We start from the raw sequence: 18,283 nt of genomic DNA, 5'->3' as shown, positions 1-18,283 counted from the left end.
TCTCTCAAAAATCAACTAATGGGACAGTAGTACAAGGAAGATTAGTGAATTGCATGGAAAGCTTTAGGTTTATGGATTTAGTCAATTTTTTTTTAATGAGCTTGTCTGTAAAAATGAATGTTTTGAAAACTTGTGTTGCTGCAGGTTTAGTTCTTGAACTTTATTTCATTGTCTTTGCAGTATTTATGATCGGAAAGGCCATTTGTGCCCTTTTGATACTGGCCTGATCGAAAAGAATGTGGAGCTGTACTTCAGTGGTGTGGTGAAACCGATTTATGATGACAATCCCAGCCTTGACGGTCAGTGAAGTTCCTTGTCAATAACTGGTCTAAGGGAGTGACTAGGACAGCATTATATGTACAGACCTATTCCTGATACTTGAGGCCACTGACTTTTCCACATCAGGACTGCTTAGTTAATACCATTGTAATCTAATGTACAGGAGCCAGTCTGTGTTAACACCTCCATTTTGTAAACTCATTCTAAAATAAAGTATACTTAATTTAATTATTTGTTAGCTAGGAAGAACATAGATATGTCCAATGATTCCTGTACGTTTCCCTATCTGCTTATCAGGGCTATGTATTTAACGCCTTGGTGTCCACACGCTATGAGGGAAAGCTTTAAGTTCGTGCACCTCAAGGTTGTGCAGTATACTTCCTGGGAGATGTTCTTAATTCAATCTCTCAGATTTCTCCCTCCACCTGTGACCACTAGTTCTTCACTCTTGTATTGTGCAGCTCAGTGCTTGCTCCAGACACAACCCAATTTTGGAAACACAAAATCTGTGCTCGTACAGCTTGCTGTTTTCAACAGTTCAAGTGGACACGGTACAAAGGTTTCACAAGATCGCCGTTATACTTGACTGACATGCTCACGACTACACCAGTAGTGCTGTCCCTCAGCATTTCCTCTTGGTGACCCAATTGAAACTTGACGACTCAATGCATGTAATTCATTCCCTCTGTGTAAAAGTCTGCAACTGTACACTTTATTGGCAATCTTTGGACTGAGACATGTCTTGAGTACAATGAAGTACTTGCCTTTATATAATGTATACAGATGGCAGTGAGGGACAATGTATAGTGAGGTATTAACATGTTTCGTATTTCCTTTTAAACAGGTGGAGTCAAAGCTAAAAAACTAGGACCAATAAACGCCTGGTGGATAACTGGTTTTGATGGCGGTGAAAAGGCTCTGATTGGGTTCACTACAGGTAAAGAAACACCAGGGCTATCAAAGCTTCAGCTTCTATTCTAATGTGCTTTTGAGCTGTGCACAGTGGTCTAGTATTGATCAATGTTTCCTTTGTTTAAAAAAAAATCCGTGCGCGGTCTTTAACTGACTGCGTGCGACCCGTTCATGTTGTCGCACATGCGCGGTTACTTCCGTGTAAACGGCGGGGAGCAGCCTGCGCAGGACCCCCAGACCACTGCACAGCTTAGCGGGAATGTTGGTATTGATGCTACGAGGTAGGTCTGAAGGGAGCAGGATTTGCAAAGTTTGGGTGAATTCTGCCACACCAGCTTGCTTTTTTCTTTTTGCCATTTTCTCCGACCCTCCTCTGAAAGTGATTCCCTGAAGAGCGCTGGGTGCCCGAGTGGTCATTAGCTGTGTGTAAGTAGTGTTAAGTTATTCTGCTTTGGGACACCACAGCTCAGGCCCACCCGGTTCTTGCCCGTTACCTATAGGGCAAGCTTTCAGCTGTTGGAATGAAGAATGAGGATCGCTGGCTGATTTGTTTTCACCCTGCCCTAACCAAACATCAATTGTAGGAACCCTACCACTGTGCTACCCTGCCTTAGATAAGGTTGTCCGACACAAACTAACCTTGATCCTGGTCTGTGTGGCTCAACCATTCACTGGATACATTTTCTGTCCTGTTGGGGGATCTCTGGCTATTCCTCAATGTGTTGAATTTTAAGAAAATTATCGAACCACATGGTGACTGGCTTCAGTGTTTCCTAGGCTAGTGTGCAGAAATACATGCTCACGTTATGTTACTGAACCAGAGCCTTCGCTTCCACAACCAGCCCGTTGCTCAGCGCGTTCAATGAGCAGAAGGCACTGCGACTGGGTTTGCGTGCTCTGCTTTAAATCCCAAGATGGGAGCCACAAGGATGCAGAAATCTGGCATTGATAGTGGTGAGCTTTTGGACGTTAATGGCCAGGCTTCTGCAATGTGACTCAAATGTCGTGTTTCTGTACACCACCCTTTATTTTTAGAAGTAGTGGAGCAGTATCCTGGATTATTGGAAGGTACTCGGGATGACAATGGCATTTATTCCTTTCTCCCCTAGCATTTGCTGACTATATACTGATGGATCCCAGTGATGAGTATGCAGCCATCTTTGCTGTGATGCAGGAGAAAATCCACATGAGTAAGATAGTCATTGAGTTTCTGCAGAAAAACCCCGATTCCACCTATGAAGACTTGCTGAATAAGATAGAGGTAAGTGCTCTGCTATTACTGTCCTGGTTGAGATCACTTGACTCAGCACCGACCAATGGGATCTTGCTGTTCTCTGACCTAGTTTTACACCCGTGGTACGATTCTTTCTGGTTGCATTGCTTTAAAACAAATGACAAATTGTTGATTGACTTCAGTAACTGGCCTGTTTCTGTTGACAGACCACAGTGCCTCCTGCTGGCCTGAGTTTCTCTCGCTTCACTGAGGATTCCCTGCTGAGACACGCTCAGTTTGTGGTGGAGCAGGTGGAGAGTTACGATGAGGCTGGAGATGTTGACGAGCAGCCGATCATCATAACTCCCTGTATGAGGGACCTGATCAAACTGGCAGGTGTCACCCTCGGAAAAAGGTGAGCACTTGGGGATAGTGAGGTGGGAGTAAAATCTGAGTCGAGGGGAATGGAGGATATGTAGAGTTAAGATGGGTGCGTCAAACGTTTGAGCTGGGGGGCTGAATGCACGTCCGAAGCAGTGGTGATCCGCGCATTGTTGCACTGAGATGGGACGCCCCATACACGGAACTCCCCTACCCCTCCTTTCTTAACTCCCACCCCCTCCGATCTTCCTCCCATCTCCCCAAAGCTCCCAGGTCTGGAGGACTGGCAAACTTTGATTTCTGGTTGATTGCTTTGGCTCTGTGTTGTCTATGTTGACCCTGTCATTTTGGGACCACTGACCTTGATGGTAAAAACTCGGAATGTAGTCGATTCTAGCCGTCTGCACAGCTGATGTCAGAATGCTGCGGCGAAAGGGAAGCCATTCGTTCCATCGTGCCTGTGCTGGCTCTTTTGAAAGAGCAACGCTAGGCCATCCATTTGTTTATCATAGCTGTCTTGACTTGCCACGTGTGAGGAAGTGTTGGGGAATTCAGGGGTGTAAATGAGCAGTTATTTGAGCAGTACCTTTACTTTGGCTGTTGTGCTTGGTGTCCAGACGAGCAGCGAGACGACAGGCTATCCGTCACCCCACCAAGATCGATAAGGACAAGGGGCCCACCAAAGCCACCACCACTAAGCTGGTGTATCAGATTTTCGATACATTCTTCTCGGAGGAAATTGATCAGAATGACAAAGAGAATGGCACGAAGCGCAGGCGCTGCGGGGTGTGTGAGGTAAGTGCTGTGTACTCGAGTGTTCCCGTTAAGGTACGCGGCTGCGCAGCCATCTGGAGGTCCCACGCAGGCCACTCGCTGGCTTTTAATTGGAAGAAACCGCACATGCGAGAACATTTTAATGGGTCGCCCAGCCACTTGAAAGGGAGCGTGCACCCAAAAACACAATTGGAGGGAACATTGGTGCAGTCATTGTACTTAATCATTGCTTGAAACATATTGGAGGAGCTTAGAGGATAGCAACATGATACAGTATTGTACCGAAAATTCAACTCTGTTACAAGCTGAAAATGACTTTCGCTGCTTAATAGTGATGTGGAAAGTTAGCAGTTCGCTGTCTCTCAGGCACCAGTGCCACTGGTCAACCCACCAGAAAGAAGCTGGTGTGGGAGGAGCTGGTTGCAGGTTGTTGGTGAACGCCCTATCTTGGGGAAACCAGGGTCCCCATTGCCAGTTAAGTCCAGGGCGGCTATTGGCTTGGCATTCCAGTAACACCTTTGTGGTCACATGATGACCGATTTGAATTTAATGAGGTTGTGAACCAAGTTTTACGTAATGCTTTTTTGATTTTTATGCTATGGTATAGGATTATGCAGCAAATCCGAATATACACAGCTTCATGTTCACTTGACTGATGCCAGCTTTTAATTTCCAGTTTTTAAAAACTGAGTTCATGCTGGGATTTTGAACTCGTCATCTCTGGATTATTACTCCAGGCCTTGCCGCTACTAGTCCAGTGACGTAACCTGGTATACCCTAGTTAATAGTTTGCGTGATTGTGTTTGGTAATTAGGACGTACTTGTGTGGAATTTCCTCCCTGCAGATAGAATGGGTGGTACAAGGAGGGTAGCCCATGTCTGTGCGACTGACGGGGAAATCTCCCTCTCGCATTCCATTGGGTTATTATGTAATGATAATCTGTGAAGTGGTTCCTATAACAGGACGGTTTAAAGCTGCGGCTAATGACTGGGTGAGGGAGGGGGGTTAGAAGAAAATAACCGTTTACAGGTTGGCCTGCCTTGTGACCTCTTTGTTCAGCCACCTTTGTTTTTGTAACAGGTTTGCCAGCAGCCTGACTGTGGGAAATGCCGAGCTTGTAAGGACATGGTGAAGTTTGGAGGCGTTGGTCGCAACAAACAGGCATGCTTACAGAGAAGGTAAAATCAACTATCCTGCTGCATCAGAGGATGTCAAAGCATTGTAGTGTGAATGCAAGAAATATATTTTTGTACAAGAGTATTAAATGCTAATTTGGCATGAGTAAATACACTTAACAATTTACGAAATATAATTAAAATCAGGTTAAATTGGAAGAACCACATTAAGAGCTTGCAATGGTTCTCATAAAAACTCTTGGTGATGTGAAATTCTATGTTGTGATTTGTAACTTTGCTTCTGCCTGCCAAATGTACTTTGTTGCCTGTGTAGGCCAGTGATGGGAAAACTGCGTTGATGCAGGAGATGGGCAAGCTGAACGCGGAGTCCACTTGCAACGAGCAAATGTGGTCGGTTCGTTTCTGTATGTTGCGCATTGTGTGCTGGAGCTGGAGAAAGTGTGATGAGGGAATGGGGGGTGGGGGCAGAGGCAGGGAGAGGAGGGAGCAGAGCAAGTGAACCAGAGGTAAATGCATTCATTCAAGGAACTGACTGTAGAGCCATTGTAAGAATCCTTTGTTTGAAAAAATGATTGCACTATTGGCCACGTAAAGTGCGCACTGCGACTAACTGCAGGTTGCTGAGGTGGTATATTTTTCTGAAGGTGTCCAAATCTGGCTGTGAAAGAGGCTGACGATGATGAAAACGATGAAGATGATTCAGAGATAATTGGCAAAGCTTCTCCCAAAAGAATGCTGCAGGGTAGGAAGAAGAAGCAATCGAAGAGCCGCATCTGCTGGATTGGAGAGGCTGTCAAGGTACGGTGGCCATGGTAAAGCTAGTGCTTGCTGCTGACACTGGGTATCAAAATTGTTCAAAACCCCCCCCCCTCACCTCCAACAAAATTCACCATAGTAACAGAATTAATTTAGTTCAAAGCCGTCCCTTTACTTAACAGCACCTTTAATGTAGTGAAACGTCCCACGGCGTTTAATATTGTAGGCGCTAACCTTCCAGAAAACTGAAAGTTTATGAACTTGTGCAGACTTTGATGCCAATAGCTATAATGTTTTAAGAGGAACATTGCTGTTTAAATAGTTACCTTTTATGAAGCGCATTCACACACATGCTTAACACTTGCCGCTTCTTTTCCGCTATGGGGAATTGTGGACTCTCCCACTGCTGCAGCCAACATACCTTCCTGAATGCATCTTGAAATGTGTGTTTAATTTTCAGTCTGATGGAAGGAAAACCTATTACCAGAAGGTGTCTGTTGATGACGAAACTCTGGCGATCAATGACTGCGTAGCCGTCAGCCCAGATGACCCCACCAACCCCCTTTACTTAGCAAGGTTAGTATTCTTTAAGTTGTAGGATTTTATACTGAACTTCCCCGAAGGGAATTTGAGGTCATCCGATTTCCACCCATCCTCATAGTTTCTTGTTTTCTGCCTTTGTTGATATATAAATAAAAGTTATTTTATTATTACAACATAGTAAAACGTCCCACGACGTACTAAGATTATTTTTGGATTGCTACTCTAAGGTCAACGATGCTGTCTTTTGGAAATTAGGATGGGACGGCAGGGGATGCTGGTGCTACGTGTGTCAAATTTGCACATCTAGGTGTCCCTGGAAGCGTATCAATGTTGTGGAAGGTCCCTTGCAAAGGAAAGCTTGTAAATCAGTGCTTTTAAACTACTCGCAAAGCTCTGCAGCTTTGTTTTAAAACACTCTACAGTCACATTACTGATCTAAGACATGTTCTTGGGTCAGACTTTCTGATGGCGGTTAAAAATAGTAATTCAGCTTGTGCTGAAGTTGTGGATTAGACAAAGGCACCTTTTGGCTTATTTATCCTACAGACAAATTAGATAGTGCAGATAAATAGACCTGCTGGAGTACTTGCAATAAACTGTCGTCTTGACACCAGTATTGCCCTGGGATTACATAGAATGAGATTCACTACAGTTCATCGCTTGAAATCTGTTCCTTTCAAACTGTTACATTCAGGGAACTGATAAATACAATTATATTTGCATAATATTTCATTTCTAATCCACTGTCATGTATCACTTGGGTACGCACTTCACCTGCCCTCCAGCTCCACTCCAGCAACAACCAATATTATTTGTACTTGGGCAACAGAGCGGATTTTGTTCAGCAATAGTTGGGTATTGTGTATAATCCATGAAATGACCTGTTGAATAGTATCGGTGATCCTCTTCGAAGTGATGATTGTTGGGTTGTGCAACAGTATTTTTGATCAGCTGTACAATTTTATCCTTGTTTCCGCAGAATCACATCCATGTGGGAAGACAGCAATGGGAAGATGTTCCATGCTAATTGGTTTTGCCGTGGCACTGACACAGTGTTGGGCGAGACCTCTGATCCCCTTGAGCTCTTTCTGGTGGATGAGTGCGAAGACATGCAATTATCTTACGTAGACAGCAAAGTTACTGTCATCTACAAGACTGCTTCTGAGGGCTGGGCACTAGAGGTGAGAAAGCTTTTTTTTAAACTGAACTGTTATCGGTTTGTTCCTTTTCATTCAGCAAAACTGTTTAAAAGTTGTGTTGCTTATAAATCTCGTTGCTGATGTAACAAGCGCCTAAAGAAAGGGTTCTGTGATGTTTCTGAGGCTTGAATTTTCATACATGCTGTCACATAATTCCCACATGGCAAACTTCCTTCCTCGCCCCACCCCCATGTCTCGTGCTGCCAATAGTTTAATGTGGTACTTGGGTATGTTTCCAGCTTGTATTTTTGCTCCTACTGTATATATTTTAACTTTTTCCTACTTTGCTTCACCCTGTGCCTGTACCTGAGGGAAGGCGTTCAGTCTGCTGCTCCTGTAGTTAGTTGTCTGCGATGCAGGATCAGGAGCTGCTCAGTTATGGCACCCTTGCTGGGGAGTCCCATGATCTCCATTCAGCACTTTTGTACTCGACACAGCCATAATTCTGCAACAAGTGAAAAGACATGTTGTATAACGTTTTTCTTTCTTCTCCGTCCAGTACATTCCTCATGCAACTTGTTCAAATACAAATCTTGATTAGTGATGAACATTTCCTCCTCCCGGGGACGCATCCTGTCCGAACATCATCCTCTCTTGTATTCATAGAAAATAGGTGTAGGAGCAGGCCATTCAGCCCTTCGAGCCTGCACCACTATTCAATAAGATCATGGCTGATCATTCCCTCAGTACCCCTTTCCTGCTTTCTCTCCATACCCCGTAAGGGCCATATCTAACTCCCTCTTGAATATATCCAATGAACTGGCATCAACAACTCTCTGCGGCAGGGAATTCCACAGGTTAACGACTCTTGAGTGAAGAAGTTTCTCCTCATCTCAGTTGTAAATGGCTTGCCCCTTATCCTTAGTCTATGTCCCCTGGTTCTGAACTTCCCCAACATCGGGAACATGCTTCCTGTATCTAATCTGTCCAGTCCCGTCAGAATTTTATATGTTTCTATGAGATCCCCTCTCATCCTTCTAAACTCCAGTGAATACAGGCCCAGTCGATCCAGTCTCTCCTCATATGTCAGTCCTGCCGTCCCGGGAATCAGTCTGATGAACCTTTGCTGCACTCCCTCTATAACAAGAACGTCCTTCCTCAGATTAGAAGATCAAAACTGAACACAATATTCCAGGTGAGGCCTCACCAAGGCCCTGTACAACTGCAGTAAGACCTCCCTGCTCCTATACTCAAATCCCCTAGCTATTCACAGGCAGGGTACTGATGAGTGGGAATCTTGGCTTCTTATCAACACTAATACAACATTAGAAATACACTCTACTCTTAATTTGAAATTGCTGAATTTAAATGATCTGTTAATTCAAAATAAAATGGTGCAGTTTAAAAAATCGGCTTCCTATATTAGCAAAATTTCTGGATTTGTACTATATAATTTCAAATTTTTTTTGAACAAGGGAACAACCTTGATTTGACTGACTTTAATCAAAGCGATGAACCTCATCTTACTACTTGGAGCACATATCAATTTTCCCAAGCTTGCCTTTTTTGTGGAAATATGCATTGTTGTACAGTTGAGTCCGAAATTCGGAATGTTCCGGACACCGGGCCGATCTTTGGCGGGCTTGTCCGGAATCTGGAAAATGTTCCGGAATCCGGACCCTCTGCTGCCGTACTCAGCTGCCGCTCGGTAGTAACTATTGTAGGCAGTGACACGAGTATAATTACAGAAACAGTGGATTGAGTTATTTGTGCAGTACTGTTGACATCAGTTGTCTGCCTGTTGCAAGAGAGACATAATAATAATATATATATGTCCAGGATTGAACTCTCTAACACTGTCTGGAAAAGTTTAGTGATTTTACTGTTATCCACGCCCCTGCCCCTCCTTACCCCAGCCCGGGTGTTTCAGGATTCGGGACGTCAGAAAGACATTTCGAAATCCGGAAATACACAAGATCCGAAATGGCCCAGGTCCCGAGGTTTCCAGATTTCAGGCGCTCTGTCTGTATTTGTATGGAGTATGAAGTGAGCAGTGCATTTTTGTGCATCTTAGGGTGGAATGGATGATGACTTTGAGCTGAAGATGGTTGAAGATGATGGGAAGACCTACTTCTACCAGATGTGGTATGACCCAGAGTATTCGCGATTCCAATCACCTCCAAATTGTGAATCAACTGAGGAGAATAAACACAAGTGAGTAACGCCCAGAACCATTCTTTTGGGGTTGGGGGGGTTGAGGACAGCTTTCCTGTAGCCACTGAGGCCTGGACCATCGTTTATGTTAATCAGTCATTAGAAATAAAACTTCTCGAGTCCCTGCAGCATTTTTATGTTGTGTTAGAACACAGTAGAAATCATTAGGTCCAGATCATTCTCCAAAGGTGGGGTTTTGTTTAAAAAAAGAAACCAAGAAACTAAAAGAAGAAATGCCAAACGTGGAGCATGAAAGCAAGAGTTTGTGTGGTAAATTGGGCTACATCACTGGCTACACATAGACCAATGATACCATTACATGTCGAGCCAAGGATCCTTGATAATTCCTTCTGCTGTACCAGCTTTTCCACTCTATTGTATCCACTTGGTATACTGTGTCAGCTGCCGCTCAGTGGGTAGCACCCTCACCTCTGACTCAGAAGGTTGTGGGTTCAAGTCTCACTCCAGAGACTTGGGCAAAAAAGCCTAGTCTGTCACTCTCAGTGCAGTGCTAAGAGAGTGCTGCACTGTCAGAGTTGCTGTCTTCCGGGTGAGATATTAAACAGCCTCTATCTGCTCTCTCTGGATGTAAAAGATCCAATGGGAACTTTTTGGAAGAGCAGGGAGAGTTACCCCTCAATCAACATCACTAAAACAGATTATCTGGCCAATATCATATTGCTGTTTGTGGGAGCTTGCTGTGCGCAAAATGGCTGCCACATTTCCTACATTACAACAGTGACTATACTTTAAAAGTACTTCATTGGCTGTAAAGCGCTTTAGGACATCCTGAGGCCATTAAAGGCGCTATATAAATGCAAGTCTTTTCTCTTTTTTATAGCCGGTGTGTGAATGGGCAACATCATGGTCAATTGTCTCACCAGGCCTGGCCATCCTAGTGCTAAAAATGTTGAGCCCTTTGTCACATCACACTCCAGTTTTTGTCTATATGTCACTTGGACATATACAGGATTCCTGTGTCATTCAGATCAGAAGATGGGCGCAGTTCAAAAAATTGATATTTTAGAGTAGAATCTAATGTATGGGTGATGAAGGGGGCCAGTATTTGTTTATCCAGTGGCTGGAATAGTACAGCAATCCTATTAACACTGCTTCGATTTCATGTGAATGGTTTACATTTCCTGAATAATGCATCTGCATTCAGATTTTAAAAATTACATTTTCTCCCAATTCACTGCTTTAATTTTTTGAAGGGGCTGAATTTTTCTCCCATTTTAAACTTTTTTTTTAAATGGCAATCTTTACCTCAAAATAGTCCACATTAAATTGTTGGACTTAATTTAGGAGACCTGTCTGCAAAAGCCTTAACTATTTCTGCTGTGTAGAATTTTTGACCTTGCATACTGTGACACACTCTGAAGTATCAATCTTAATGCTGAGATCTTTATGCGGCTGGTTTTACAGATTCTGTGATAGCTGTACTCGATTGGCTGAAATTAGGCAACGCGAGATGCCGCGGGTCCTCGAATCGCTGGACCTAAAGGACGATTCAAAAGTTTTTTACTCCTTGGCTTCCAAGAATGGAACGCAGTATAAAGTTGGAGATGGCGTTTACCTGCTGCAAGATGCATTCTCATTCAGGTAATGCACCTCCCTGACCAAGCACCACTTCTACACTGCATGCATATTTGTGAGTGCTATCACTGTCCATTAGCGCTGGAAACGGTTATTTCACTACCCAGACAGTGTGCAGGTTGCTACCTGTTCAGTTGGGGAGCAATTCACTTCAAAAGGTGAGGTTGGTACAGTACTTCTGAACGGTTCATTTGAAAGTTTGAGAATTAACGGCCAGTTAACTATAGACTGGCGAAGAGTTGTGATGATGACTTCTAATTCTAAGTGTTTTGTGTCAAGACTAAACTTTTTATAAAACTAACAACTGATTGGGATGACTTCTAGACCCAGTTTTTGTTAACTTACTGATTGGATATCGTTAACGCACCTCAGTGAGGAAATGCTCTGCTTGGTGTAGTTCTCCGTTTCTACAGACCAGGAAAGATCAGGTTCAATCCCCATTCTGCTGACTCGAACTGGTCTTGGCTCACTAGCAGTCACTGCCTTACAGTTGGTCCCTGGACTTCGGTCTCCCACTCATACACGGAGACTACTGCTGCACAATGTGCGGATCTAGTAGGAGTAGAATCTTGCTCCAGTCCTCATCATTGAATAAGCCTGCCAGTGCTCGACACGGGTATGAAGGAACGGCTGACAGGTTATTGAAGAGTTACAACTGTACGTCAGCAAGTCTGCACTTTCAGGGGAAGTAACGGAGAAAATTGAGAAGTACTTTGGAGGTCACGAGGGCCGGTTCCTTCACTGTCCGGCTTAGTAACTTTTCTAAGTACATTTTCTCAAACATATTCGAGTTTCATAATGTTTTGAGATGTGTGGATGGTTAATTTAGAAAAGTCGTGTGTCGTTCACTAGTTTGTATTATTTGAGAGTAAGCAGGCATGGGATGGATCAAACCAGCAGAAAGGAAGAAATTATGACTGAAAATTCAGAAGCTCAAATGCTTAATTTGAATAGATCTTTTGATTCTCCTGCAATAACTTTCTAACCATGGATGTCTTGTCTTCAGTGTGAAACCGTCCAGTCCTGGCAAGCGGCCGATAAAGAAAGATGACATGGATGAAGATCTTTATCCCGAGTATTACCGGAAATCATCTGATTATATCAAGGGCAGCAACCTGGATGCACCCGACCCGTTCCGAATTGGCCGCATTCAAGAAATCTTCTGTCACAAGCGTAGCAATGGCAAACCCAATGAAGCAGATATTAAGCTGCGTATCAATAAGTTCTATAGGTGAGTACAATCCACAGCGCCAAGTTTCTCGTCTGGTAATATATTGTACGTTCCTGTTCGGTCATCAATTGTTAAATAATCAGTAGCAGTCCATGATGTGGCACTGAAGAGGTTGGTTTATAGCTCCACCCTCCAGTTAATCCTAGCTGTCTGGGCATAGAGTGTAGGCAGGCTTTTCTCCTGGCTTGCAGGGTATGGGAGAAACTTGTACGTGCTAAAATAAGATAAACTTATCTTCTAAGTGAGTTTATAAATTTGCACTGGCCTAGGAGCAGGCTATCTGCCCTTCTCTCCAGGCACAGGAGGGCAGGGATACCTACTTCAAAAAAAAAATCCACTGATAACTGAGAATAAGAACATAAGAAATAGGAGCAGGAGTAGGCCATTCGGCCCCCTCGTGCCTGTTCCACCAATTCAATAAGATCATGGCTGACCTACGTCAACTCTCTCTCTCTGCATGCCTCTCTCTCTCTCTCTCTCTCTCTGCGTGTGTCTCTCTCTCTCTCTCTCTCTCTGCGTGTCTCTCACTCTCTCGCTCTGTGTCTCACTATCTCTCTGCATGTCTCTCTCACTCTCTCTCTCTCTGCATGTCTCACTCTGTGTCTCTCTCTCTCTCCACGCCTAAAAATCTATCAATCTCTGTCTTGAATATACTCATCAACTGGGCATCCACAGCCCTCTGAAGGAGAGAATACCAAAGATTCACAGCCCTCTGAATGAAGAAATGTCTCCTCGTTTCCATCCTAAATGGCCAACCCCTTATCCTGTGACTGTGACCCCTTGTTCTAGACTCTCCAGCCAGAGGAGTCCAGAGTGTATCCAAGTGCTATATATATATACAATGAATTTCTTTTGATGTGCGAGGGCTGTTACGCAGGCAAATACAGAAGCCATTATTTATTTTATCAAGAGTCCAAAATCCAGAATGAAATGATCAACATGTTTGTCAGTTTTTGATGGTGTTGGTTAAGGAAAATATATTAGCTGGGATACCAGGAGAGCTCTTTGAATAGTGATCTGCACCATCCCTTGAACAGATAGATGGGACCTTGGATTAATGTCTAAAGATGGCACCACTATCAATTCAGCACTACCTCAGTATTGCACTAGTGTTGGTCTAGATTGAATCCAGCATTTTCTGACTTGAGATGAGTGTTACCAACAGATCCAAATCTTACAAATTAATTTGTGATTGAGTGGACTTGCCTGGTATTGGCAGGGTTCCATTTTGCGATGCTTGGATAGTTTGAGATGTGCTCCTTTATGGTGCCACTAATTGGAGATTTTTCTTCCAGGGCTGAGAACACACACAAGGGCCTTAAAGCCAGTCACCACACTGATATCAACTTGTTGTACTGGAGTGACGAAGAAGTGATCGTTGACTTCAAAGATGTTCAGGGACGCTGTACTGTGGAGTATGGGGAAGATCTCACTGAGACCATTCCGGAGTATTGCGCTGGAGGGTCGGACAGATTCTATTTCTTAGAAGTAAGACCTTTAGAAACCATGGGGTTATTTAATTTGTACCAGAATGGATTGTAAATCATTTTCAAATGGTTGTGGATAGAGTTCTCCTGCTACCTGCTCCAAGTATAACTCTGCCCTCTTTACCTGTCGACGTCCTGCCACCGAGCTGGTCCTCGCGTTGTTGAGTTGTGTGGGATTGCACTATTCATACAATGGTTGGGGGCTGGGTGACTCGAGTAAGCAGAAACTTAGTAACATGCTTATACATTGGAGGACTCGAACACAATGAGAAGGAACCAGTGTCCCAGTACTATCTTAGCCACTAGTCCTCTTTCAGATGAGACGTTAAACCGAGGCCCCGTCTGCCCCCTCGGGTGGATGTAAAAGATCCCCCAGCTCTATTCGAGGTGGAGCAGGGGAGGTCTCCCTGGTGTCCCGGCCAATGTTTATCCCTTCACCAACACTTTTGTTTAATGATCTACTCATTTATTTCATTGTTGTTTGTGGGAGCTTGTTGTGTGCAAATTGGTTGCCGTGTTTCCTACATTACAACAGTGACTACACTCAAACCTACCTCATTGGCTGTAAAGCGCTTAGGGGCATGCTGAGGACGTGAAAGGCGCTATATAAATGTCTTTCTTTCCATATCCCCAAAATCTCTCTCCAGTAGAGGTGTTTGAATACTGCAAGATGCTTTGACAACATAAGAAATAGGAGCAGGAGTAGGCCATACAGCCCCTCGAGACTGCTCTGCCATTTAATAAGATCATGGCTGATCTGATCATGGATTCAGCTCCACTTCCCTGCCTGCTCCCCTTATCCTCTTATCGTTTAAGAAACTGTCTATTTCTGTCTTAAATTTATTCAATGACCCAGCCTCCACAGCTGAGGCAGCGAATTCCACAGATTTACAACCCTCAGAGAAGAAATTTCTCCTCGTCTCTGTTTTAAATGGGCAGCCTCTTATTCTAAGACCATGCCCTCTAGTTCTAGTCTTCCCCCATCAGTGGAAACATCCTCTCTGCATCCACCTTGTCCATCCACCTTGTCAAGCCCCCTCATAATCTTACACGTTTCGATAAGATCACCTCTCATTCATCTGAATTCCAATGAGTAGAGGCCAACCTACTCAACCTTTCCTCATAAGTCATCTCCGGAATCAACCTAGTGAACCTTCTCTGAACTGCCTCCAAAGTAAGTATATCCTTTTTGTAAATATGGAAACCAAAACGGCACGCAGTATTCCAGGTGTGGCCTCCCCAATATACTGTATAGCTGTAGCAAGACTTCTCTGCTTTTATACTCCATCCCCTTTGCAATAAAGGCCTAGATACCATTGGCCTTCCTGATCACTTGCTGTACCTGCATACTATCCTTTTGTGTTTCATGCACAAGTACCCCCAGGTCCCGCTGTACTGCGGCACTTTGCAATCTTTCTCCATTTAAATAATAACTTGCTCTTTGTTTTTTTTTTCTGCCAAAGTGCATGACCTCACACTTTCCAACATTATACCCCATCTGCTAAATTTTTGTCCACTCACTTAGCCTGTCGATGTCCTTTTGCAGATTTTTTGTGTCCTCTTCACACATTGCTTTTCCTCCCATCTTTGTATCGTCAGCAAACTTGGCTACGTTACACTCAGTCCCTACCTGCCTACAAACCTACTTGCCAAGGTCAGAGAAACTGGTTATAGTGACCCTTCTATGGTCTGGTTCAGATTGCTAATTCTGCAGAGACTGGGGATCCAACCCTGGGCATGCCTGGTTTGTGTGGCTCAGTACCACATCATTTGCCCACTGAGCACTTTATCTTCTGGGCTCGACATCTTGTAAGCGAGTGTCTTCATTGATTGCAAGGTGGGGGAGTCCAGATATGCAGTGTATGCTAGACTGATATGGCTATAAGATTTTTAATAAACGTGGAATACCACATAATCATTTTCTGCCTGGGAGTTGTGTGTGTTTAAGATCTTTAAACTGTCACTTGTCTAATTCACAGGCCTACAATGCAAAGATAAAAGGCTATGAAGACCCGCCAAACCGTGCCCGCAGTTCAACAAACAAAGGCAAGGGCAAAGGCAAAGGAAAAGGTACAGTGTTTGGAAGTTGCTGGTCGTTGTGCTGTTACTAAATAGCAGTAGATGTGGTTTTACAGATTGTTGGTTTGCCAAGTGGCTCCATTGGTAATGGCAGCATGTGGCCGAGATCAGCGGGTCCCGGCCTGCTCCTCGGTCGGTGCTGTGCTGGATAATCTCATCAGGTGTTAAATTTGACATGACAATTGGGTGTACACTTGGGCAGAAAATCAGCCAACTCTCCGCTCCTGAAAGTGCGTGTGTGGATGTTGTCAACACATTGTATGTGATGCCTCATGAGGTTCAAGTAGCCCTGTAGTTGAATAGCCCAACAATACTTATGGTGTAGGCGCACAAACTAAGAATATATACTTGGTCGAAGTAACAGTATGGATGAATTTTAGTAAGATTAAGTAGATTTAAGAGAAGAGAAACTTTGCTGTGACACAGACATGACTGCGTTCAGCAATTGGAGGGGTTAGGCGAAGAGAGCGGGGTGTTTTGTAACTAATGGTTTTTGTTTCCTTGCAGGAAAAGGGAAGGGAAAATCTGCGCCCGAGCCCGAGACTGAACCTGCGGTTATCAACGACAAATTGGACAAACTGCGCAGCCTTGATGTTTTCTCGGGCTGTGGGGGGCTATCCGAAGGATTCCATCAGGCAGGTTAGTGTTGGGGGAGAGGAGAGCAACTCCACATTGGAGGGGAGGGGAAGGGTGGGGTGGGAGTGGGAGGAGAGCAACTCCATATTAACCAAACACGTCGGGCTCTGTGGTTAGATAAACTGATGGACTTGGAAAAGATACACAATTGATGCAGCGTTGTGTCAAGAATAATTAATCGACAAATAATCGGTGTGGTGTCTCTGGCAACAGTCCTTGGCTTCTTTGTTAATGGTCAATATAATCTGAATTGTTACGCATATATATACACAAATGTCCGATCTACAGTCCTGGCTATCTGGCTCATGAACCCACTGCGATCCACCTTCTGTAATCCGCTCTTTCAAGTGGGTTTTTATGCAGTTGGGTTTCATTTTGGTGGGCCTGGCGACTTGAAAAGCATCTGAGTTATGCTTCCTCGGTAGTGGATTTAGGATCGATCCGACAAGCGTGAGGCCGCCCTAATTCACAGCGCTCAGCCCAGTAGCATTTTTTTAAAACTTTGAATAGAAAGGCATAAACACACTCATGCAATTAGTTTGTAACCTGGCTTAGATGAGGGTAGGTGGGCTTTTTATCTGTCTTTAGTTAGTTACGTCGAATTCACTTAATTTAACAGAAGTAGCCCACTAAGTTGCATAACTCGGATTAGAACGTTTCAACGTATGTCAGAGTTCAGTGAAGATATTTCCCCTCTGGGACGCATGACGCTGTGGTAATCAAAGGGACAGTGTGTCGCGGTAATGAGGGATAAAGTTGGGTTGCGGGACTAAATCGGACAGCTCAGTGAGCGGGCACAGGCGAGAAGGGCCCCTGTGTGTGCTGTATCTTTCTAAGATGTGTCGTCAATAATAACACTCCTGCGCAGGTATTTCGGAGACGATGTGGGCCATTGAGATGTGGGATCCGGCAGCCCAGGCATTCCGCTTGAACAACCCCGGTGCAACCGTATTCACGGAGGATTGCAACGTCCTTCTGAAACTCGTCATGGCTGGGGAGAAGACCAATTCACTTGGGCAGAAGCTGCCGCAGAAGGGTGATGTGGAGTTGCTGTGTGGTGGGCCCCCATGCCAAGGCTTCAGTGGAATGAATCGCTTCAATTCCCGCACTTACTCCAAATTCAAGAACTCCCTCGTTGTGTCTTATCTCAGGTCAGTGGAGCAGTCGCTGGAATCGAGCTGTGTCCCACACTGGGGTAACACCTACATGGATAATCTCCATTGTCCACTGATTATCCAGTCTGACCAGTATTTACATAATATAAACATTCTCGTTTGCCACTGTGGTACATTAAATCAGTTTTCAAGTCTTGGGTCGGCTTGGGTTTTATCGACAGTTTAAAAGTTGTTGGGAAAGTGTTTGGTGGAAAAGGAAACTGAGTTTCTTTGAGGCAGATTTAGCTCAGCAGTCTGTCGATCGGGAGGCCGCTCTGATCCTCCAGTAGCTACAATGACTGAAGCACCAGTTGGGTTTGAATTGATCCCGTGTGAACATTTGAGATGCTGCCCATGTACAATTGTGTCGTTGGAGAAACTCGGTGTGTGTTTCCTCATAAGCTGACACGAAGATAGGCGGCATTGTAGATGAAAGCATAAAATTACACAGGGATATTGATGGATTAAGTGAATGGGCAAAACTGTGGCAAATGGATTTCAGTGTAAACAAATGTGAGGTCATCCACTTTGGACCTAAAAAGTATAGAACAGGGTACTTTCTAAATGGGGAAAAGCTAAAAACAGTGGCGGTCCATAGAGACTTGTGGGTTCAGATACATAATCATTAAAATGTAATGAACAGGTACAGAAAATAATCCGGCTAATGGAATGCTGGCCTTTATATCTAGAGGACTAGAATTCTAGGGGGCAGAAGTTATGCTGCAGTTACACAAAACCCTGGTTAGACCACA

The 18,283-nt window shown here is 44.2% G+C and overlaps 1 protein-coding gene across 1 annotated transcript in view; it reads left to right on the top strand.

The window, feature by feature from the left end:
* Nucleotides 1–18,283, top strand: part of dnmt1 (DNA (cytosine-5-)-methyltransferase 1) — a 46,186-nt gene that overhangs the window by 16,047 nt on the left and 11,856 nt on the right. The window contains exons 11-26 of the mRNA XM_070867161.1: nt 181–299; nt 1,124–1,216; nt 2,301–2,452; nt 2,632–2,819; nt 3,403–3,580; nt 4,641–4,738; nt 5,341–5,494; nt 5,913–6,028; nt 6,975–7,176; nt 9,209–9,348; nt 10,774–10,950; nt 11,951–12,175; nt 13,471–13,663; nt 15,642–15,732; nt 16,249–16,380; nt 17,246–17,528. Coding sequence (XP_070723262.1) covers nt 181–299; nt 1,124–1,216; nt 2,301–2,452; nt 2,632–2,819; nt 3,403–3,580; nt 4,641–4,738; nt 5,341–5,494; nt 5,913–6,028; nt 6,975–7,176; nt 9,209–9,348; nt 10,774–10,950; nt 11,951–12,175; nt 13,471–13,663; nt 15,642–15,732; nt 16,249–16,380; nt 17,246–17,528 — 2,541 coding nt within the window. The remainder of the gene's footprint in view (nt 1–180; nt 300–1,123; nt 1,217–2,300; nt 2,453–2,631; nt 2,820–3,402; nt 3,581–4,640; nt 4,739–5,340; nt 5,495–5,912; nt 6,029–6,974; nt 7,177–9,208; nt 9,349–10,773; nt 10,951–11,950; nt 12,176–13,470; nt 13,664–15,641; nt 15,733–16,248; nt 16,381–17,245; nt 17,529–18,283) is intronic.

The sequence above is a fragment of the Pristiophorus japonicus genome, chromosome 24 (assembly GCF_044704955.1).
Source record: "Pristiophorus japonicus isolate sPriJap1 chromosome 24, sPriJap1.hap1, whole genome shotgun sequence".
NCBI lineage: Eukaryota > Metazoa > Chordata > Chondrichthyes > Pristiophoridae > Pristiophorus > Pristiophorus japonicus.
The sequence above is the reverse complement of the archived record's forward strand: the minus strand, read 5'-3'. Positions and strand labels throughout refer to the sequence as shown.